This window comes from Podarcis melisellensis (assembly GCF_964234715.1).
Source record: "Podarcis melisellensis genome assembly, chromosome: 13".
Classification (NCBI taxonomy): Eukaryota; Metazoa; Chordata; class Lepidosauria; order Squamata; family Lacertidae; genus Podarcis; species Podarcis melisellensis.
In genome coordinates, this window is record NC_138545.1 from 25,091,919 (window position 1) to 25,116,484 (window position 24,566).

At 39.9% G+C, this 24,566-nt stretch overlaps 2 protein-coding genes and 1 pseudogene across 5 annotated transcripts in view; 2 read left to right on the plus strand and 1 right to left on the minus strand.

The window, feature by feature from the left end:
• The window catches only part of LOC309354803 (olfactory receptor 14A16-like), a 50,694-nt pseudogene extending 40,452 nt beyond the window's left edge, over positions 1-10,242 (minus strand). Inside the window, exon 1 of the transcript in view lies at positions 10,177-10,242. The product of the transcript in view is annotated as an olfactory receptor 14A16-like (transcript). The remainder of the gene's footprint in view (positions 1-10,176) is intronic.
• Positions 616-24,295, plus strand: LOC309355455 (olfactory receptor 14A16-like). Of its 3 annotated transcripts, XM_081886342.1 has the most exons (5): positions 616-1,504; positions 3,481-3,693; positions 4,743-4,869; positions 21,032-21,126; positions 22,649-24,295. In XM_081886342.1, exon 5 carries the CDS (start codon positions 22,656-22,658, stop codon positions 23,637-23,639), a length of 984 nt encoding a protein of 327 aa, XP_081742468.1. In that variant the 5' UTR covers positions 616-1,504; positions 3,481-3,693; positions 4,743-4,869; positions 21,032-21,126; positions 22,649-22,655; the 3' UTR covers positions 23,640-24,295. The 3 variants fall into 3 exon arrangements, with proteins under 3 accessions (XP_081742468.1, XP_081742466.1, XP_081742467.1); XM_081886340.1 differs by lacking the exons at positions 21,032-21,126; positions 22,649-24,295 and adding an exon at positions 5,899-6,878 and having other exon boundaries at positions 4,740-4,869; XM_081886341.1 differs by lacking the exons at positions 21,032-21,126; positions 22,649-24,295 and adding an exon at positions 5,899-6,878.
• Positions 16,931-17,911, plus strand: LOC309356062 (olfactory receptor 14A16-like; the record flags this gene model as incomplete). Its single annotated transcript, XM_081887242.1, has 1 exon — positions 16,931-17,911. The coding sequence occupies one exon, from the start codon at positions 16,931-16,933 to the stop codon at positions 17,909-17,911; it is 981 nt and encodes a 326-aa protein (XP_081743368.1).
• Positions 24,296-24,566: the final 271 nt, after the last annotated feature.

The window sequence follows — 24,566 nt, forward strand, 5'->3', positions numbered from 1 at the left end:
TCCAGAAAAACATCACAAAGCATTTATGTAAGTTCTTCTGCATTGATTAGAAGTACATTTCCGTTAGCCCAGTGATGATTATGGTTGCCATTCACTGAGTGAAGGGTGGGATTTCACCATGACAACAGTTCATGTATTACAAATTTGGATTTAGGATACTCAGAAGTGCAATGACTATCATAACAGATTAGATCAATGCCCAACTCATTGGTGACAATTCTAGATATGAACAAAATTGCAGAAAATATTATTTTGGAGAGGAAAGGATGTGTGTGTCACATGAGGTTTACAATTGCATTATTGTACACATTGTTTGGAAATAACACTACAGCAAATAAATAATAAAAGTAGTTTGAGAAATGTGTAGATACAGTTGTTAAGCTTTTGAAACAAGGTTGTAAGGTGTATTAGCTTCCATGAAACTTGCAATAAAGTGAAAATGTTGGGATGCACAAAGGCAAGCTTTTGCTCCTGTAAATGAGTGAGTCATTTCAAACAGAAATACTGCCACACAGATCAGACATCCATAAATTTGAGTAGAAGTTTCATACTGGGTTTTATTAATAGTACTTTCTGGATATCCTCCCAAACCATGAAAAACAAATAAGAAACAAAAAAACAAGAGCACGATTCAGCTACTAATCTCAACGCGGAACAGGCAAGGGCAGGCTTAAGTTTATTTTAGATATATTTCATACAATTTATATACCACTTGATAGTAAAGAAAAATGTCAAATTTCCCCAGAGGGGGTTAATTTTGACTGGATCATGCCTAACCAAATACCCTTTTGAGGGTGGCTCAAAAGAAATTCATCACAACAAATTATATGGGTACAGATAACTAACACACAACAAAGTGGCAGTTAAATTTCAGGCTGGCAGTTGGAAAGAATAGTGCGGCAGTTGGAAAGAATAGTGGAGTCAGAAAAAAGGATTATTTTTCCTTACTGATACAGTGAATGATGACAGTGAACCTGAGTCAACAACAAAGAAAGTGAACTTTAAAGCAGTATACCTACTTTTGGGCCACTCTGTATTATCCCTTTTGCTCACGTTTCCACACCTACAGCTACATTCCCATATTCTTTTTGTTCTTAACATCCCTTTCATATCCTCATGTGGATCAGGTGAACAGCAAACTTTCTACATGAAACTGAGGGTGATAATAGTCTTTGTAATAGATGGCGCTATAACAACTTATCTATCTTATTGCAGTCCAGTGTATAAAAATTATCAGCATGTCCTCACATTTATTTTTGCCATTCATGAGATCAATAAGAATCCCAGGCTGTTGCCCAATGTCACTTTGGGTTTCCACATCTATGACAATCTTTTTGATGCAAGAACTATATATGAGACCACTCTGGACCTATTGTTCTCAAAGCAAATGAATGCAATTAATAATTATGATATGAATAAGGATGTGTTGTCTATCATTGGAGGTCTCACTGTAGAAGATGCCTATCAGATGGCCACCATCTTGAATCAGTACAAGATACCACAGGTGTGTTTGTCTCCAGTCTTCTTATCGGCTCCTTTACATGAATGGAATTTGTGACTATGCTTAAGTTCTGTGCAAACTGATGGTTAGCTCATTCACACATACAATGTAGCTCATGCAATTAACAATGTAAACCTTTCTATACATCTAGTCAGAAGTAGCATCTACTTCATTAAGTTGAGCTTAGTCTCTGAATTATTCACTTAGAGCAAGAGCCTAAAATATTCAGTTGGAAATCACATGCTGGGATGTGAGTGTGGAAGTAATATAGAAAATCTTATTTCTAAAGAATATTCAGTAAATTTAGTACTACTAGATACTTAATGGGCAATTTCTTGTTATTTCTCCAAGCTCTAATAAATCTTGTCTCCTGTATTACAGTAGCTCACTTATGGAGCCTATGACACAAAACTGAGCAGCAAAACACTTTTCCCTTCTTTATACCGAATGGCACCAAGCGAAACTATACAGCCTGTTGGGATTGTCCAGATACTCCTTCATTTTGAATGGACATGGGTTGGCATCATTGTTTCAGATGATGATGATGGAGAAGACTTTGTGCAGATTTTAACACCTCTGCTTGCCCAGAATAGCATTTGTGTTGCCTTATTGCTGAAGATGGAAAGAGCATCACAAGACCGTGATGAGGCCTTCAATACACAAATGCCAAAGATTGATGCAGCACTTCAGTCTGAAGTCAATGTGTTTATTGTCAGTGGAAATTATTATTCTCTGTGGGACTTAAAACTCAGAGTACACGTTTGTGACCTTTTCAAAATAATTGATATTAGGAAGGTTTGGATTATAACAGCTCAGTGGGATTTCACTCAGGAGATAGATCTATCCTCTGGTTTTGAAAGGGCTTTCAGTGGCGCCCTGTATTTCTCAGTACAGAAACATCCTGTTCCCAGATTCCATAATTTTATCAAGAACTTAAAATTGGATGAATCACTCATGCACTTTCTATGTTTGTTCTGGCAATATGCTTTTGACTGTTCGATTCCTAGTGAAGGGTTTACACGTTGTCAAATGTGTGAAAGATGTACAGGAAAGGAGAAACTGGAAACATTGACTGCATCTAGGTTTGAGATGGATATGACTGGTGAGAGTTATGTTATCTACAATGCTCTCCATGCAATAGCTCATGCTTTACATGCCATTGATGTTCCAAGCCAAAAACGAATGCTGGCTAATAAAGGCAAATTCAAACCCTTGAATATTCAGCCATGGCAGGTAAGGTCTGTCATTCTGATGAATTTCATTTTGCAGGTGAAATCAACTCTGATGGTTAAATTTTTAGCACACTCTTATAGTCATGATATTCTCTAGAGATATTTTAGTGGAGAATTAAATCCAATGGATGTACCTTGACTCTGTGAAAGGGTGAGGTTTCCACATTCCCATATTGTATTTTGTCATTAACCAGCTCCTTGAGTTCAATCAGCAATTCCCTGTTTGCTCTGAGCCACAGATTCTGAAATTGCTCAATATGTTTAAGAAAGAAAGAAAGAAAGAAAGAAAGAAAGAAAGAAAGAAAGAAAGAAAGAAAGAAAGAAAGAAAGAAATGAGGCAGGAAAATCAAGCTGACTAGGTAGATGTCCTGAGCTCAAGTGGAGAGGGGTAGGAGAAGTGGAGTGTCTTCCATTTGGATGGACATATTTAAGTTTTAATCATGGTGAAATATTTTCCCAGAGCACCCCAATCACTGACATGCCTTCCTCTGAAAATTTTATTTATATCCCACCCTCCCTAGCCGAAGCCAGGCTCAGAGCAGCTAACAACAGTAAAGCAATCTTTGCTCAATGGGAGAAAGCTCTCATAAGGCTGAAGGAAATGTCCTAAATTCTACATTTTGGCCTGATCCAGCAGGCTCTTCTTATAATATAAAATGTTTGCCTCTGACTGAATGGTAGCTTAAACAGATTCAGAATAATAAGCTCAAATTTGCAGACACACAATAATGTTCTTTCTCAGTTTAGGTCCATTCTTCACTGAAAAATATTCATTTTAACAATGGTGCTGGGCATGAAGTCCTGATAGAAAATGGAGAAGTTTCAGCGGGCTATGATATCATCAACTGGGTTGTTTACCGCAATCGAACTGGTCTCAAACTCCAGGTTGGAAAAATTTCAGCAAATCATAGTTTCACTGTCAGAGGGAATATGATTGTGTGGAATAACAAATTCAAACAGGTAAGAATTTATATATTTCAAAATGTTCAGTAAACAGCCATTAAACATGCCCCAGGTGATATTAAAAACATAAACACTACAAATTCCTGTCTCATGCAGAAGGACATTTTGTTACACTTGTAAAAATGCCAGATTCTTCAGATCTGTACTGTTAGGAGACATACAGAGTAAGCTGATTTTAAAGCTGACATTGTCCCCCATAACCTCTGAGTGGTTAGAGATTCCACTTAGTTCCAAGCATGCTGTGTTTCCTTCTGGACGATGAGATGGTGTCTATATTATATATCATTTATTTACACATAAATACATAGGCACAGCAGGATCTCTGCCCTGCAGCTTGCCTTCTTAGGTCACATAATGCCTAACTTACCCTCCTAACACCTCCTGCACTATGCTTCTGCACACATTATTTCCAACTCTCTGTTCTAAACGCCAGGCTTATATATGCAGAGCAGGAGAGGCCTCATTGAAATGCCTTTTCACACTTAGCCCTTTGATCCTGTGTTGTCTTAATGACCCATTACACCAGGCTAACACCTCAAAAAATTTTTAACTCTTAACACATACTGCATCCAGAAATGACAGCTGTCTGGTCCCAGTTTTATGGCTCTGATTCCCTTTGGGCGACATCAGTGAGAGCAAGAGGAATGTATTGTCATCTGGGCAGCCCAGGACTTCCATATACACTGCCCAGCCTTGCGTCCCGGAGAAGTCACTTCAGTACCACTAACACAGCAAAAACGATGCAGTTGTTCAGACTTCATCCCCAGAGGAACACACTATTGTCTTGAGTCAGACATATGCCAAGAAGAACAGACAGCAAACTCATAGGAGTCTGATGCCCACAAACACATAACAGTATCATCAATTTTTGATGCTGTTTAAAATTCAGTATGTTGCCATCTTTAACTGCTTTGCATTACAAAAAGGTGCCCCATCAGGGATTGGAAGTCATGATTTCATGCCCCCAAAAGAGAAAATATAAATGTAATAGTTGGTCTGAAAAGATTGATGCCACCTTCATTTTCAAAAACTTTTTGTTTGAGCAGACACCACCTCAAGCAATGTGTGTTGACAGCTGCCTCCTTGGATATAGAAAGATGGCGCAGGAAGGGAAACAAGTTTGCTGTCATGACTGTGTCCCATGTCCAGAAGACATGATATCTAAAGAAACAAGTATGAGGCATCAATTTTCATTGGGATGTGTGTCGGGGGGCGGGGCGGACAGAGAGAGAGAGAGAGAGAGAGATATTCATTTTTTGGAATGAAGTAACAACATATAGAACAGTTAGATAAAGACAAATGAAAATGAAATGAGATACATTGCACAAATTCCAATCTGATTACCAGTCAAGATAATCACACCTGCAAAGGTGGAATTCTAAGGAACTAGCAGGGCCAGTGGGGAATAGGATCCAAAGCCCATTCAGCTTGGTCACATGGCCTTGCAACCTGGTGTAAATTAAGCTAGCAACAGTGGCGCCAACTTGGGTCCCAGATTATGGGTGCCCAGGGTGGTGCTATGACGTCATGATGTCACATGTGTGTGCTGTGATATGATATCACATTGCACGAACTGTAGTGGCAAGTGGGCCTGGCCCAGACCCTGAGACGTGGACACGAGCAGTCTCCATTTTTCAATCTCTGCAAAAATAAACCCCTTCACATGGCCCTAACTCCTAGGCTCCCCTACCCACCCATATAGGATAACTGTTATCTCTTCTCCCACACACCTACAACGAAAAGTCAGTGAAGGAAATCCAGGCATGCACATTTCATCCACCCTGGCAAAAAGGAGAAAATTGACAGTCATTAAATGGAGAACACAATATCATTTTAAATATACCAAGCAGCTTGGGTACCAAGAGGAGACTCGGAAGCATGTCATTCTTAAAAATTAAAAATAATGAGAAATACCGTATTTTTCGCCCTATAGGACGCACCGGCCCATAGGATGCACTTATTTTTTTGGGGGGGGGAATAAAGGAAAAAAAGTGACCCCTCTCGCTCTCCAGGCTTCAGCGAAAGCCTGCATTCTCCCCATAGGACACACACACATTTCCCCTTCAATTTTGGAGGGGGAAACGTGCGTCCTATAGGGCGAAAAACATGGTACAATGTTTATCATTACTTCATTAACTTCATACACTATACAATGACATATGAATGGGGTAGACTTAATGATGTTATGTTTACCCCTTTTAGATGCAATTAATTGTGCCAAGTGCCCAGAAGAGCAATATCCAAATGCGGACAAAAATGAATGCATAAACAAAATTAGAATTTTCCTATCCTATGAGGAGCCTTTGGGGATTATTTTAGTTTCTCTTGCTGTTTCCTTTGCTGTAGTGACTGGTATAGTGATATACACCTTTACGAAGAACTGGAATACTCCCATTGTCAAAGCCAACAACCAGAACATTACCATCACTCTTCTCATCTCCATCCTGCTTTGCTTCCTTTCTTGCTTGCTCTTCATTGGCAAACCTGGGAAGGTGACTTGCATTCTACGGCAAACAGCCTTTGGCATCGTGTTCTCGGTTGCAGTTTCTTCTGTGCTGGCAAAGACCATCATTGTGATCCTGGCCTTTCTGGCCACAAAGCCAGGCGACACAATGAGGAAATGGCTAGGGCAGAAGGTGGCAAATGCTGTTGTTCTCTCCTGCTCCCTCATCCAAGTAGGCATTTGCACCTCTTGGCTGTCAAGCTTTCCTCCATTCCCAGATCTTGACACGCACTCTCTGGCTGGGCACATCATCGTTGAATGTAATGAAGGTTCAATCACCATGTTCTACTGTGTCCTTGGCTACCTGGGCTTTTTGGCCATCATCAGCTTCACTGTGGCTTTCCTTGCCAGAAAGCTGCCTGACTCTTTCAATGAAGCGAAGTTCATCACGTTCAGCATGTTGGTGTTTTGCAGTGTCTGGGTCTCCTATATTCCAGGTTATCTGAGCACAAAAGGGAAATACATTGTAGCAGTGGAGGTGTTTGCCATCTTGGCTTCCAACACCGGCCTCTTGGCTTGCATTTTCTTCCCCAAATGCTATATCATTGTTCTAAGACCTGATCTAAACACCAGGAAGCAACTAACAGGAAAAGGGAATTAATTATTTATCCTTGTTACAACCTTAATTGTGTGTGTGTGTGTGTGTGTGTGTGTGTGTTGTGTACTTTCAGTCCTTCTCCTTTTTCTATCTAGCTTTCATGCAATGTATTCATTGAACTGTATTTGTAGATCAATGCTTCTAGTGATGTTGGTTCTGTGTAATCGGTTGGATTCATCATGTCACAGTTGACAGTTTGGTTTCAGAGGCATTGTGGGGTGGTGCTTTGAATAGAAGTGAAAATAATAGCTGTGCATCCCTGCTGTTATAAAACATCAAAAACTTCCATAGATATAACAACACTTTCGCAGCCCTCATGAATATATTATTATTGAATTTTTGTGGGTGTGGCAGGGGGGGTATGCTGTATGATTGAGCCCCTTTACAATTCCTGGATGCAATACGCATCCAGTTCCTGGAATATCAAAGCTATCTTCCTGGTGAGATAATGGCCCTTTAGGTATGGGCCATTAAGGTAACAAAGGGAGTTGTTCTGTGGCATATGGCAAATGGGTTGAACCACCTTCCTCAACTCACTGGTTAATAGAAATACAAAGGCCATCATTGAGAGTTGAGTCTTGGAAGGTATAAACTAGAATCTGGAAACTTCAAGTTGGGCAGCTGGGAAAGACTGATTTCTGTTGAAATCCCAGTATGTGGCTCTGGGAGCAGCAAGACCCTCTTGGAATGTTAATGCTGTGAACCCCTCCATCACAGGCTAAGGTTCTATATATGTGCAAATAAACCCCTTAGCCTAAAGACACCACATTCTCCACTGTACCTCATTCCAAAGGAAACAGAGATCCTGGGTAAGCACCTAGGACCCCTGGAATCTCGCAACACTTGGTGATTGGAGTGGTATGCAACAATATGGATCTGTCCTACACTTCTTAAAAGCTTTTCTTTTCTTTTCTTTTGCCAAACTGTCTGAACAGACAAACACTCTCCCCTTTTTCTTGAGGAAATTTCAGGAAGCTTACTCCTAACGGGAGGGAATACAGCTGGATATGGCTAGCCTTCCTAGCGAATCACAAAGGAGACTGGCATCCTGGCATTCAAGTTTGAAACATCTACTCATTAGTCTTCCTTCTTCTTGCAACATCCAGGCTCCCAGAATTTAGGTAGCCTAAGCTGGGTGGATGAGGTGGCTGAGTAGAATTTTTATTTAGAGGGGGCTGCCTCTGTCTGTGTTGGAGAAAGAGGTTTGGAAGAGAGATTCCTAATCTCCAGGACAGTGATATCTCGAGTTACAAACGCCTCAGGTTAAAAATGCTTCAGGTTACAAACTCTGCTAACCTGGAAGAGTTACCTTGAGTTGAGAACTTTGCCCCAGGATGAGAACGGAAATTGTGTGCTGGTGGTGCAGCAGCAGCAAGAGGCTCCATTAGCTAACGCACGCCTCTAGTTAAGAACAGTTTCAGGTTAAGAATGGACCTCCGGAACAAATTAAGTTCGTAACTAGAGGTACCACTGTACAATTGTGATTGCTACCAAGTACATAGTTAGATTTATACCTGCCCCCATCCATCTTCAAACAAACATTCCACATGAAAATACTCAGGCTAGAATGAATCACAGACACTTAGCTTTGCAAATAAGTGAATTGTTGCAGTTGTAGTTGTAGTAGTAGTTGTTGTTGTTTATATACCACGATATACCTACAGGTCTCAGGGTGGTTTACAGAATAAAACCACAAAAAACAACAACAACCCAGTAACACCCACTGTGGTTTACTCACAGAGTTTCCAGCAGTGGCATGAAACAAATTTTCATCAACTGGGAGTAAAACAAAGAAGAAGAAAGGTTCCAAACGTCTTAAAAAGAAAAGTACTTGGTTTCTTTACAAAAAGGATCATGTAGTCTTTGGGTTAGCAAAGCTTATAAAATCCTTTCTTAGAGAGATTCTTCATTTCACGTGTAGTATTTGCCGAGTTGGGAGCCAAACTATGGCTCCTTCTTGTATTGGTCCAAGAAGCACACAAAGACTGAGAAGGGGGAATTGGAGGCTGCTGAGAGCCTGCTAAGCCACAGTCACTTTAAACATGAGCTCAGGGCTCAGGTTAATGCTTTTTTATATATACAAATAGAATGCTCCACACAATGGAGACCCCTGATAAAGCAGAATACTTGATAGTGTGAGGTGTTCTATTCACATTAAGATAAATGGATGTGGATGCCCACTGCAGTGGGTGGGATTTCGTGCACAAGGATTTTGAGATGGGGTGTCCATGTACAATCTTTGCCTCCATTCATGGATACAATGTCCGTATGCTTAGGCGAACTGGCATTTATAATAAAATGATGAGCAACCTTGGAGCCCCTATGGTTAGGTAGAAAGGCAGCATACAAATATTTTATTAGCAAAAGATTCTCCAACTAAGTTCTACTCTAAGTAGCCCCATTGAAATTAATAGTTGGAAGTTTGTTATGTCAATTCATGTCAATGACTCTGCTCTAAATGTGAAAGATATTGGACACAACCCTAGTAGTCTTCCATCTGAGGTCACCAGGCAAAATTCATTTCTATTTTTTTCTGAGACATTTTCCACAAAGCACCTTGGATCTCTTTGTTTCTCAGGCTATAAATTATGGGATTCATCAGAGGTGGCAAAATGGCATACAAAACAGCAGCCAACAAATCCAGAGATGGAGAGGACAAAGCCTTTGGCCTGATGTAGGCTAGCATAACAGTAGAAACAAACAAAGAAAATATGGTCAAATGTGGGATACAGGTGGAAAAGGCTTTATACCTTCCCTGTGCTGACTGAATCTTGAACACTGCAGAGAAGATATAACTGTAGGACACCAAGACAAGCAAAAAGCAGAACAACCCCACACAAAAGACACTGGCAAGCGTGAAGCGCTCACTGGCTTCCGTGTTTGTACAAGATATCCTATATAACTGAGGGATATCACAGAAATATTGTTCAATCACATTAGACTGGCAGAAATGTAGCCTAAATGTGTTTACAGTGTGGATCACACCATTGAGGACACTGCTGAGCAACGAAGCAGCTGCCATTTGAAGACAGGCATTCCAGTTCATAATCAGCATGTATTGTAGAGGGTGGCAGATTGCTACATAACGGTCATAAGCCATAACAGTGAGAAAGGACAGCTCAGCCCCTGCAAATGTGACAACCAAGAAAACCTGGGTGACGCAGCCAGAGAATGAAATCACATTGACATTAATCAAGGAATTGACCATGGATTTGGGCACAGTGGTAGAAATGTAGCAGGCATCAATGGAGGATAGGAAAGCCAGGAAAAAATACATGGGAGTATGAAGATGTTGGATTCGGGTTATGGTTACGATGATGAGGAAGTTCCCCATTAAGGCTGCTAAATAAAGAGAGAGAAACAACACAAAATGTAAGATCTGGAGCTCTCGAATATCAGAAAACCCTAGAAGGATGAATTCTGTCACAGATGTTTGGTTTACCATTCCTTTGGTTGGAAAATATTCTGTGGAGAGAACAGGAGGAAATGTTGGCAAGAAAACAAAGATTTTGCAAGTTTCTTTGTCACCATTGTGTGTTTAGCAAACCCACTATGAGCTTTTATTTTTTGGTAAAACACAAAGTGTAAAGCAAAGATGTGTAAGCGTGGCTATGTAAGGTGGTTGGGAGAAGAACATTATCTAACTGAATGGCTTTGACGTACAGTGGTACCTCGGGTTACATTCGCTTCAAGTTACATATGTTTCAGGTTACAGACTCCACTAACCCAGAAATAGTACCTCGGGTTAAGAACTTTGCTTCAGGATGAGAACAGAAATCGTGCGGCAGCGGCATGGCGGCAGCAGGAGGCCCCATTAGCTAAAGTGGTGCTTCAGGTTAAGAACAGTTTCAGGTTAAGAACGGACCTCCGGAACAAATTAAGTACGTAACCAGAGGTACCACTGTACTCTGGATTCCTAATTCACAGTTTGTCTGTGCTTGGGAGATGGAGGGTCTTCCCTGTTAACAGAACAACTTGAATAATTAAAATAGAGTCCAGAGATAAAATGAAACAAAAACAGTGCATAATTTGAGCAAAGGGGGAAACAGAGGGATTTTGTCTTTTTTATGTCAGGCCTTGTACAGAAAAGGCAGATTTTCAACAAACATACAGAGGAAAATTCCCTCAAAGCTAACAAGACAACAATAACTCATGTTATATCAGCAAGGATCATGCCATTCTGATGGGTAGGTACACAACATCTCCTCCTCCACCACCACTGTCAGCAGAATTAACCATTGAGTTACCAGCTGAATGATCTCTGCTGTTGTTCTTCCAACAGTTCCTAGATATTTTATGCTTATACTTTAAGTAGCAAACCAGGAGTTCAGAGATGGCAAACCAGGCACCATTAAGATGTTTGTGGATTACAGCTCCCATAAACCCTGTCCATTTACCATTGTGGCTGGGGTTGATGGGAGTTGCAGAATCCAGAATCTGGAGGCCACAAATTTCCCAACTATGTACTAGTAGAATATACATATAATTGGAAGAAAAGAGAGAAGAGTACATGAAACAAGGAAAACTGTCTTTCTTTTCTACGGTGCAGCTTGTTCATTGAATTAGCTGGTTATATTGTCAGTCTTAAAAGAATGCATTATTTTGCTTTTCAAATCTCATTTGCCACATTTCTTTCCTACAATGTACATCCTTCCTTTTTATTTAAATTTTTGAATCACAGTTTCTTATCAGTCTTCTGCATTCACAATCTAGAATGGTTTAAAATTTAATGGGGAGGCTGTAGCATTACTGTCACACTACTGTGACTAATGACTAGTAAATACATCCTTATAAGCAATCTACATGTTTTCAATAGCAGTTGATGAAATTTGGGCACCAGTAAGCCGCACGTTTGTTTTCTAGTTCCTCATTGAATTGCCTCCTACTATAATTGTTCAAATTCACAATTTATTCAAATTTGCTTAGATTTCAGTGAATTAGCTAGAGAAACAAAAACCAGAAAATCATTTCCAAACCTTAACTTACCTGTTAATTTCTCTTAAGAATGCCTTTTTGATATAATAATGCAATCACTGTGTTTATTTGGAGACGATTGATCTATCTCTGCTCGTGTTCAGATTTCAAGAATCTGTTCTTCAGAAATCTGCATATGTAGCAGCAGAGACCCAAAGGGAGAAATTAAAACAGAAATTGAGTAGCATGGACTTACCCACAAGGGTGTTCTGGATGTCTACAGGGCTCTCACCACAAGAACGTTGGAAGATAAAGCAACTGTCTAATAACCACTTAACAGAACACAAAATAATGAAACATTTTCATTTCTTTAAAACTCCACTTGTAGTTTTGGTCTCCCTGGTTTACTGCCTTTTTGCCCCTTTCCTTTTCAGGGGCCTTGATATGCTCTAGAAGGTCATCCTCAATCACTGTTTCCATTGACATTCTGCGGAGAACTGTACAGTTCTATTTAAAGCGCATGAAAACAAAACAAAGGGGTTGAGAAGCTATGGAGAACAAGGAAGGAACAAAAAGGAAATGGGTATAAGTGTGGCTCTCTCTTTTTAATAGCACAAAAAGGTGGAAGTGCAATAAGTCTCTTCCTTCCTTCCTTCCTTCCTTCCTTCCTTCCTTCCTTCCTTCCTTCCTTCCTTCCTTCTTTCCTTCTGACAATCTAGAGGTATGGTGGAGAGCCTTATCCAAGATGTTTAAAAGCCTCCTCCAAAAAACACATATCAAGGACATTTATCTATGGAATGCCTGAAATAATGGACTGTGTGGAATTTTATGAGGATTTGCATATTGCCAATTAAAGAGAGCTCAGCTTTGATTTATTATGGTTTTGATGAGACACCAGCTCGTTAAAAACAAGGAGATGAATATTGGAAGTGGTTCAGAAGTCACAGCCGGACCTGGACTGCTTTCGATTTCAAAGCAAGATGGAGAGTTGTGGCATACTTGCAAAAGAGCTCTCGGCGGAGGAAAGAGAACTGATTCCAACATGAACAAAAGAAGAAGGAAAACAAATACAGTGGTACCTTGGGTTAAGTACTTAATTTGGAGGTCCGTTCTTAACCTGAAACTGTTCTTAACCTGAAGCACCACTTTAGCTAATGGGGCCTCCTGCTGCCGCCATGCCACCGCCGCATGATTTCTGTTCTCATGCTGAAGCAAAGTTCTTAACCCGAGGTACTATTTCTGGGTTAGCAGAGTCTGTAACCTGAAGCATATGTAACCTGAAGCATATGTAACCTGAGGTACCACTGTATTCCACACAGCTACATGAAATAAATTCTCTCTGCAAGGTAACTGATATGGATTTATAGAAACATCTTTGAAAGTCATTACATCAGTGGCTGGAAGAACAAAGGATTAGATCGGAATAGTGGAACTTGGATTAATTAAAAGAATTGGTGCAGGATCAAGGAAACAATATCAACTCCTGACAGCCGGAACATAGGAAGTCAGCCAAAATGTTTAATTCAGACTGTTTAATTGGCTTGTATTGAGATTGGGCATGATTTGGAAATGTATTCATGTGGTTACCATTGGATTGTTATTAATGAAAAATTAATAAAAAGTATTTAAAAATATAAGCATAAATAATGCTTGTGTGTGGTCTACTTCATCACTAGGGCTTCAGGAATGAAACTGCATTGAGGAGAAGCCAGTCACAGAGCCCGTGGCTCCACGCTCAGTCTCCTCTGCCCCCTGAACTGTTAGCATTTCACTGCTCCATTGCTGGATGTGTAATTACATGTCTATGTTTAGTTTCCAGGCTTGGAAACTGTGAGAACGGAAGCTAGTCTTATCTCTTCCACTCTGTTGTACTGCTGTACTTTCTCTCTTTCTTTTGGAAAAAGAAGAGAGGAAACGCCATGATTCCTTTGTCCTGTATATATTGTTTAATAAATACTTAGAAAGCACACACCAAGCTCCACTTCATTTCTGCTATACTCTGCTGAGTTGAGTCATTGAGTGTGCACGTAATCATCTGATATGTGTCGCTGGGAGTGTGCTGGGACTGGAGATTTATGGATGTCCCAAGCTGCGCGTCACCAGGAAGGCAACGTAGAGGCACCCCCCCCTCATGGGGGGCACCCTCAGCCCTAGCTCAATAATTATTTGAGGGCCACAAAGAGTTCAGCCCCCCCCCCGGGCTAGGACCCATGTCTCCTGCACAGTTCACAAGTTGTTATTAATAAAGTGGCCCTAGTTTAAACCCACATCTTTTGTCCTGCCTATTTTTTCCCCACCTGTCTCCTCATGAAAACAAGACAGTGGTGGCAATCTTGGTGTGTGTGTGTCCCCAAGCCTTCCCCTCCCAATTCTTCATCAATCTCTGTTCTAAGTAAAAAGCCAGTGCTGGGAATCTTTTTTCCTGGATCATCTTGTGGAGGCCATTGAAGGCCCATATGTATCCAACCTGTGGTCTTTTGTAGAATGGGTTTGACAGTGATGATGGGGGGTGGGCTGGAGGGTTTCTTTGCAAAGCATATGCCAAGAAATGTGAAAGGGATTTGCTGGTGAAGACCAGTAACATTCCCAACATGCTTCCCAATTAAGTTTGTCACTTACCATAATATATACCATTGTTCCACCACTGATGAATCCAGTAACTTACAGCTTGAGAAGGTGGTAAAAGGTGCTTTGTCAAAAGTACTGGGTTTGAGGCACTCTTCTATGAATGCACTCTCTAGCTTTTTCCTTCAAATGTGAAGGGCCTGGATATGTTTTGCTTAGTTTTCTCTGTTGCGCCAGATGGAAAGATCTCCATCAAGAGGTTGGATTTGCAACAAAGGACATTTTTATGGAACATTGCATTGGCAGTAAAATAGGTTTTGTCAAAGGGTGATGAAGTCCTTTTTAAGGACTTGGTGCTAACAACACCGAGGTCATGGGTTTGGCTTCTGTATGGGCAAAGTGGTCTTTGATTCCTGCATTGCAAAGGGTTGGACTAGATGACCCTTGGTGTCCCTTACAACTCTTACAATTATATGATTCTATGATACTTTTTTAACAAGACAGTTAGTGTGTGAGATAGCATCTAGGTGTAGGGCAAAAGCATCAGGAACATTCAGGCATTCTGGAGAGCCAATGCCTGTCAGTGTAAAAAATGCTGAGCTACATAGACCAATGGTCTGAATCAGTACAAGGCAGCTTTCTATCTTCCTGTAATCTGTAATTCTCATGAACTTTTGTCAGTCTTTACTAACCAGATTAGCAAAAAACAGAATTAAAGTTGCTTAGTATGCCTTACTAATGAGAAGTCTTGGATTCCCAAGAGAGCAGATCTCCAAGAACGCAAAAGGGACATGATTGTCCCTTCCCACATTAACAAATTGATATTGCCATCATAGATCCACACGCAGGGTTTTATAAAGTGTCATGTATGGCTCAACTGATACATGTTCAATACTTCCACTGAAGGAGGGGGCGGAGAGAATATGAAGCTGAGAGAAATTTGTGAAGAAAAAAAGGTATGCTATTAGGTGCTTACATTTTTCTTATGATCTTAGTAGTCAACTGCTCTCAGTATAAAAACAATGCACTCTCCTTCCTTTCCCCTCTCTCATTCTTTTCTTTCCCATACATTTGCTCCTCCCCTAGCACTCTCTATTATCAATGAAACTCAAACAGAACAGAATATTACAGTTCATTTTAGATGCTTAGAATGGGTAAAGAGTCTGTTGTGCAGTCTTTGATAAGGATGGATGAATCTCTCAATTTAGATTTTTCTCCATTTCTCATTTTTACAATCTTAAGTTCTCTTTGCACTATTTCCACATCAGTTTGTGTGTGTTTCTTGCTGAATAATCTGAATGAATATTCATACAAATTGCCATGCACATTTTTTTCTTAAAATATTCATTTTCACACAATTATATCCAGTACATACATTTTACAAGAACTTTCCCCAAACACAATATATCTTTGTACATTTCCCCCACTAACATTCACTGTTGTGTGCATTTTTATTACAGTTTCCCTTAATATACACTATACAAACATTTTAATGTAATTTTTTTTTGGGGGGGGGATTGCAGAACTGCACTGCAAAATACAGAAAAGTGGAGATTCCCAAGTATTTCCTAGATTTCCTAGAACCTTAAGGTTGTTAAATTTAGGATAGACAAAAGAAAGTACCTGTCCTTCTTCACATAGTGTATCCTTTAGCTATGGAATTCACTTCCACAAATTGTAGTGATGGTCACCAACTTGGGTGGCTTTAAAAGAGAATCAGAGTAATTTATGAAACAAAGTGCTAAAGACATCTACTGGCCATGATGGCTCTGTTCCACCTCTAGTGTCAAAGACAGCAGTCTCCAAATATCAGTAAAAACTAGCAATTGCTCTTCAACTCAGGCTTCTCATAGGGATCTGGTTGGTCACTGTGAGAACAGGATTCTAGAGGTCTTTTGTCTGATCCAGGTGAGGTCTTCATATGTGTTTAGTTACATACTGGCAAATCAACCAAGAATGCAGCCTGCTCCAGGTTGCCTTCCTAAATATATCAGGGGTGGGCAGCCCCCCATGCCCTTTCCCCAATTGGTTTGTGGGTAAGGCCTGCCCATTTTGAAGGTCTGGCACAGCAAGGTGGAGGGTGGTATTAGGCAACCGTCCCCCTCCCCCAGCCATGCAGGTAGGTGGTGATTTCCCCTGTCTGGACATGGCAGTGCTGTGTGGCAACCCCACCCCCACTGCAGCCCCAGGTGAATGAATATTTTTGTGGATTTGGGGCTCTACTATAATTTTTTTGCACTAAGGAAAGTATTGAGAAAGTGCACCTCTCAATAACCAAATCAGAATGAATGTTCAATAAACAATGGCTATTATATCACCTTTTTGTAAAATTTGAACAAACAAATCAGGATGAATTCTTGAAAAAGAAGTAGAAGTGATCTAAGTCAATGTATACTCAATTACAGCAATCACCTATTCTTCCCCTGCCTGACCCTGTCTCATTACCAATTCTAAAGTTGCTTCCATCTGCATATTTTAGATTATACCACTACCGTGGTGTACAGACCTAGCATAACTTCTTTTTCCAAAATACATGATGTATAGCTGTAACTATTATTGCTATTTTAAAATGAAAAGTGCAAGTACAGTAGGTCCACTACTTGCAATGTTTCAGTTTCCTCTTAACACCTGTCCTGTTTCCTTCCACAGATAGCATGGATACTAAGGAGCAAAGCATAGTTAATCAATCCTCTCTGTCAGGATTTCTTCTAATGGAATTTTCAGAAGTAAGGGAACTACAGATTCTACACTTCTTTATGTTCCTTGCTTTTTATCTGGCAGCACTTACAGGAAATCTTCTCATCATCTCTGCAGTAGCCTTTGACTCCCACCTGCAAACACCGATGTACTTCTTTCTCATGAACTTAGCTATACAGGACCTTGGTTCAGTTTCAGTGATTATGCCCAAATCCATGGCCAATACCCTCTTAAATATTAGATACATTTCTTACCCAGGATGTGTTGCTCAAGTCTTCTTCTTTCTCTTCTTTTTAATATCTGATTTCTTTCTCCTCACGGTTATGGCATATGATCGATATGTTGCCATTTGCAAACCACTACAGTATGAGATGTTGATGAATATGCAAGCCTGCATCCAAATGGTTATTAGAGTATGGATCAGCAGCTTTCTTTGTGGAGTTTTACACACTGGATGTACCTTTTCTTCCCCCTTTTGCTCCAATGTGGTCAATCAGTTTTTCTGTGAAGTCCCACATTTGCTTAAGATGGCCTGCTCTGATCTGTACCTTTTTGAAATTGGAGCTATTGTGTTAGGATCTGTCACTGTGTTAGGCTGCTTCATCTTCATCATTGCAACCTATGTGCACATCTTCACTGAAGTGCTGAAAATCCCCTCTGTTGAGGGAAGGCAAAGGGCCTTCTCAACATGCCTTCCCCACCTCATTGTTGTCTCTGTATTTGTGTTCACTGGCTGCTTTGCTTACCTCAAGCCCACCTCTAACAGTCCATCACACTTGTATTTGGCATTTACCATGATATATTCCATGGTTCCACCACTGATGAATCCCATAATCTACAGCATGAGAAACAAGGAGGTAAAAAATGCTTTGTCAAAACTACTGGGTTCGAGGTTCTCTTCTATGAATGTCTTCTCTAGTTTTTTTCTTCAAAGGTGAAGGGGCTGGCTATGTTTAGCTTAGTGTTCCCTTTGCCCCAGATGTCAAGACCTGCACCAATAGGCTGGATTTGCTACAAAGGATATTTTGATGAAAGATTACTTTGACAGTAAATAGGGTGATGTCAAAGGGTGATGAAAATGAGTCATTTTTTTTAAGGCAAATGCTGGATGGTCATCTGCTAGGGATGCTAGGATAGGGGTTTTCCTGCTTCAGCAAAATGACATTTTAAGTCACTTTCAACTCTGATTTCTGTGAAACTCACCATTTATTTTATGGATACATTTGGGTGTGTAGACACAAAATTCTCTATGTTTTCACAAAGTCATCCTCCATCCATTCCTCCAGGTCAGTTGCACCATTTACACCTTTGTTGTCTGCTCAGATTGGCTGGTGTTCACCATTGCTCCTGTCTTGACTGGATTTATCTTTAGTTGCCCTTCCTCAGTTAAACAAAATTACAGTGCCATTTTGTGCATGTCAGATTGTACATAGTCACCACTTAATTCAATTAAGTTTACTTCAATAATTAAAAGGCTAAAGATTGTACCCTTGACATTCATTTAATTTGGGTTGAGGGCTCTGGCTCAAGGCACAAGAATATTTTTTCTGTGTCTAATGTGTTAATAATCTCACAAGCTTTTCCTATAAATGTGCAGTATTTGTATATCCCAATGGGGAACTGATATTTTTGTGATGTTTGCACTATGTGCACATATTTAAGCTGTAAAATTTAGAGTATTGGGTTTTTTAAATTATTAAATGCTGCCTAATTACTCACATTTCCTGTCTAATTTATAATACATTTTGCACATTTCAGAAGTTGAGAGTATTGTAAATTAGACATGTTAAGGTTTGAAATACTCTGTAACTCAACATTATACTGAAGTGTTCATAAGTAAAGAGGCATTTATACTGCTTTTCTCTTTATATGCTAATTTACTTTTTGCTCTGTTTGTTGATATTCTAATTCTTATAAATGTAAGCTAATGGTTTGTGTAATCCATACTGGATTGATATCACTCTTGTTTATTGTACTCTGAAAAACAAATCTCTGTTATTTAGAAGTAGGGAGGCTAACAGCACACTATTTGGAGCCCCCCCCCCATTTTTTCAGCCCTAGCCAAGACTTTTCTGAATTTGACAAAAAGTACAAAAGAGAATGTTGATTCCATGTTTGGATGAGACCAGCTCCCAGTCCCTAGTCATCATGGTGATCGTTTGATAAGTAAAGTGGAGAAATAGCCCTACTCTTCAGCTCATCTCCATGAATCAACTGAGAAGTAGGTGTTCTTTGAAATGTGTGTCTCTGTGTGTGAGAGAGAGATTGTGGGGTGACTCCATCCATCACCCACATTTCACCCCTGGAGGTTTAACCAAGGGTAAAAGAAGTCCTGATTTAGCACAAATATTGTGAAATCCAATTCAGATACCAACTAGGATAAGACTATCCACTTAGAAGGCATGTTGGAAGATGAAAGTCTTCAACACATGCCAAAAAGGCAATATAGACATCGCCTAATATATAAGTAGAAGGATTTCCACAGGGTAAATGCCACCACACTAAAGGCCCAAATGGAACAGATCTGCTGATGAAATGGTATCTGCAGGAGACCCTCTGTTTACAGCAACCTTCTCCCCCCCCCCATCCCTGTGTATTATTTTGGTGTGCCTGTGTGTTATTTTGGAGTGACCATTAAGCTTATTCTGGATGGGGCTGATAGGAGTTGGTCCAAAACATCTGAAGGGCACCAGTATGGGGAAGTCTGTGATCATATTGAAATGGGTTCAAATTCCCACTCACACAAAAAGTTCACTGTTTGACCTTTGGCCTTAGCTAGTGTTTTCCTTACAGTTCCTATGAGGATAAAATGAGGGAGCAAATGATGTAGGTCAGCTGGAGCTGTTTTGTGGTGGGATGAGATACAGCTACCTCTTTGGAATTAATAATAATAATAATAATAATAATAATAATAATAATAATAATAATATACTGCCCTGTACCCGGAGGTCTCAGGGCAGTTCACAGAATAAAATGCTATCATGTTATCAGAATAAAATGGAGGAGAGGGATAGATGGGTCAAAAAAAGATACCTTCCTCATTTGAGAAAGGGAGTAGAGCTAACTTGACTTTTCCCCAAACACCTCATTTCATAATTCTGTGTCCCTGATACTAATTAAACATGCAGCTGTGACCATTCCTTGCTGCAGTTCCTGTTGTGGGTGCTTCTGGAAATGGGCATATATCCATCCTAAGCTATTGTTTCTTTGAATTGTCATATCTGAAATAATTTTGTTTCTGTACAGCTCTACTACTGAGAGGCTTTCAATTCCTCTGAAACCAAATCTCTAGGAGCAGAAATGAGTTATTAATAAATCTCCTCCCCATGCTGACAAATTTTATTGCCCTTATAGTTCCAAGTGTAGGAGTATTTTTATATAATTGCATGTGTAGCTGGTATGATATGCAATCGTTTAATTTCACTGGAGGAGAAAAAGTGGAAAGAATTCTACAAAGAAAAATAGTAAGCCGTTTAGTGTTTTTTTTTGCAATTGCACTCTATATGAAAATAATGAATCTCCCCTCCCCCTGTCCCTGTCTCTCTATCATAGTCTTTTCTCCACATACTGTATAGGCGCTGTGTCGTGAAAGTTCCTCTGTATTCTTGAGTCTGGAATTGCACAAAGTACTTCAGTGTATGCAGTTTGTCTATTTTCTTGAAATATTCAGATATTTTCACACAATCAAGTGAATTGCAATGTCGATCTGCTGTATAATCTCCATCTTGGAGGGCTACAGGTTATTGATAGCAAGACTGAATATTAGCATTTAATGTCAACTAAAAATTGAACTGGACACTACACCAGTGTGGTGAAGTGGTTAAGAGCAGTGGACTCGTAATCTGGTGATCTGGGTCCACATCCCCGCTCCTCCACATGCAGCTGCTGGGTGACCTTGGGCTAGTCACACTTCTCTGAAGTCTCTCAGCCCCACTCACCTCACAGAGTGTTTGTTGTGGGGGAGGAAGGGAAAGGAGAATGTTAGCCGTTTTGAGACTCCTTAGGATAGTGATAAAGCGGGATATCAAATCCAAACTCTTCTTCTTCCTCACCTGAAGTATCTTAAGGAGAGGACTTTTCTACATTAAAGAAAAGCCTTGGAAGTTTGCTAAAAGTAGTCCAGTGTTCCTGAGGAAGGATGTGTACATCTCAGGTAGACGTTTTCTGAAGTATTGGATCTATACTGTGAATAAAGCCTGGATAGCTCAGTTGGTTAGAGCATGGTTGCAGGGTTGATCCCCGTACGGGACGGCTGCATAATCCTGCATTGCAGGGGTTGGACTAGATGATCCTCAGCCTTCCTTCCAGCTCTATGATTCTATTATTCTTTTGTGTCAGATTGCTGAATAACTTCACATTATACCATGTGAAGCCTGGATTAAAAAATAATAATCCATTATTCCATTTCGACCCAGCTAATAATTACATCACATATAATTTTGTGATGTCAGAAATGTTGTGTTTCTAAGACAGTTACTTTTTATTTGTGCCTGTCATACAGCTATCAGGTTCAACAAGTCCAAATTCCTCTCCTTGCCCACATTCTCATTCTTCATTTTCCTTTGGCTGTTCTATAAACATTCCTCAACCATCTATATGCTTCCTTTCTTTGAAACCCTTTTCTCTTTGGTCGAAAAGAGGCAACCAAAGGGCTTCCAAGGGAAGGGGTGGGATTGCTGGAGACACCCTTCCCATGATGAGCTGGGAGAGCTCAGTCGGTAGAGCATGAGACTCTTAATCTCAGTCATGGATTTGAGCCCCATGTTGGATGAAAAAATCCCAGCATTGCAGGGGGTTGGACTAGATTTCCCTCTTCCAACTTTACTGCTCTATGATTCTATGATATTACTCACAGTCCCTCTCCTGCAGCTTTTTGCAAGGCTTCAAAGGGTTCATTCCTATCTTCATGTAAAGCTCAGGGGGTGGGGGTGAAAGAAATCCTGTCTGAAACCCTGGAAAGCCACTGCAAATCAGTGTAGAAAACCTCTGTAGGACACTACAGTGTCTGGTAGCAGCTCTCCAGGATGTCAGACAGTGACATTTTTCAGTCCATCTTGGAGATGCCAGGGAGTGACTTGTGTAAGCATGAATGGAAGGACATATCTGTGAATGGGGAAAAGTATCAGTAAGTTGGAGGCATACTCTGATTTTACTAAGCAACTGTGCCTGATGAGAAATCAAGAAACACAATGGATCAGTAAAATCCCCCTAGTTAATTTGCCAAATGTTAAAGATGACCAGTTTGAGTTAGTTCTTTTCCCTTTTATAATTGAGCTACCACATTATTTTCACACTGTTAGAGAGGCAACATTAAGATCGTCTAATTAGGCGGTGAATGTGGACAACATTCTTGGGTGTATGAAACGTGACTTGAGTTTACACACTCAGGGACTCGATGACTGGAAGGTGGGATATTTGGCAGTTGATTTATGGAAACTTCAAACTGTTAAATGACATTGTGCTTTAGTTACATCAAACTAGTATAGTGAGTTTGCAAACATCAATTCGAATAATACATTACACATATTACAGTTATCAACATCAGCTTTTCTTCCTCAGAACATTGCCTTATTCTAAAATAATTTAGAAATAATAATAATAATAATAATAATAATAATAATAATAATAATAATAATACTCTCATTTTTAACAACTGTTCTTCTGTTACTTTCCAGAGGCAGCATGGATGTCAAGGAGGAAAGAATAATGAACCAATCTGCTCCGTCAGAGTTTTATCTGCTGGAATTCTCAGAGATTCGGGAACTGCAGATTCTACACTTCTTTGGATTCCTTGCTTTTTATCTTGCTACAGTTACAGGAAATCTTCTCATCATCTCTGCAGTAGCATTTGACCACCACCTGCACACTCCTATGTATTTCTTTCTGATGAACTTGGCTATACAGGACATTGGCTCAGTTTCAGTCATTATCCCCAAATCCATGGCAAATTCCCTCATGAGTACCGGACACATTTCTTACTCTGGCTGTGTTGCTCAAGTCCTCTTGTATGTCTTCTTTGTAGCATCAGATTTCTCTCTTCTCACAGTCATGGCTTATGATAGGTACATTGCCATTTGCAAACCTTTACATTATGAGATCCTGGTGAATAAGGAAGCTTGCATCCAAATGATTGTTAGTGTATGGATCATCAGCTTTCTCTATGGAGTGTTACACACCGGAGGTACCTTTGCACCTAAATTTTGCTCCAATGTGGTCAATCAATTTTTCTGTGAAATCCCACATTTACTTAAGATGGCCTGCTCTGATTTGTACCTCATTGAAATTGGAGTTGTTGGGTTAAGTGTTGTCATTGGGACAGGAAGCTTTATCTTCATCATTGTATCCTATGTGCAAATTTTTACTGCAGTTCTGAAAATACCTTCTACTGAAGGAAGGCAAAAGGCTTTTTCAACTTGCCTTCCACACCTATTAGTTTTCTCCCTATTTATATTCACCGGATACTTTGCTTACCTCAAGCCTGCCTCTGACACCCCATCACATGTGGATTTGGCATTTGCCATGGTCTACTCCATAGTTCCACCCTTGATGAATCCAATTATCTACAGCATGAGAAACAGGGAGATAAAAAATGCTGTGTCAAATCTATTGAATTTGAGGTTATTTCCTTTGAATACCTTCTACAGTCTTATGCTGCTGCAAAGGTGATTTCTATGTATAACTCTTATGATAGAAAACTGGATGTCTTATAAGGATTGGTTAAAGGAATTGGATATGCTTAGTGCAGTGTTCTCTGTTGCTCAAGAAGGACAAGAGCCACACAAATAGGTTCAAATAATAAGATTTTGTATATTTTGTAAGTAGATTTTTGATTTGGAATTAGTTCCTGATAGAACGAGTTGCTTGGCAGTAGAGCAGACTTTATCAAAAGTGGGTTTCTTGAGAAGCCTGGGTGGCTGTTTGTCAGTGATGTGGTAGTAGTGGTTTTCCTGCATCGGCAAGAGATTGTACACATACAAGATAACCTTTGAAGTAGCCAACCAGGGCCAGACTTAGGGGTGCACAAGATGGGCAGTCATCTAGGTCACCAAGGTTAGGGGGGGCACCAAGCTGAGCTCACTGGCAGGGTTTTTTATATTATGTACTGTCTGTAGTAAGCTAGGGTGGCAAAAAGCAAGTATTTATAACCTTTTTTTCAAGATTCTGTAAATTGTATGGACACTAACTTTTAAAAAAATGGTCTTCCTTCAATTAGCTTTAAAGTAAGCTTCTGTTTCAGTGCTAGGTAAAAGAATCAATACAATGCAGCTTTACTTTGAGGGAATGTTACCAAGCACTTAGAATTTCAAAAAATACCATAAATATTATATAAATAATAACAAATTAAAGTTGTAAGCTTTAATAATTCAGCTGGGTACTTTTTTATTTATAAATGTTTATTTATCTTTTCAAAGATAAATATAATGAATATTCTAAAATAAAGAACGCTAACCAAAAGATAGGAATCCCAACAAAATAAAACAAAATACTTCAAGTACTAGTTCCATTGGGACTTCTTGTACTTTGGATTGTGCAAACTGTAGCACAATGGCTGAGAGACCAAGGTTTAGGACAATGTTGTTTTCAATGGAAAGT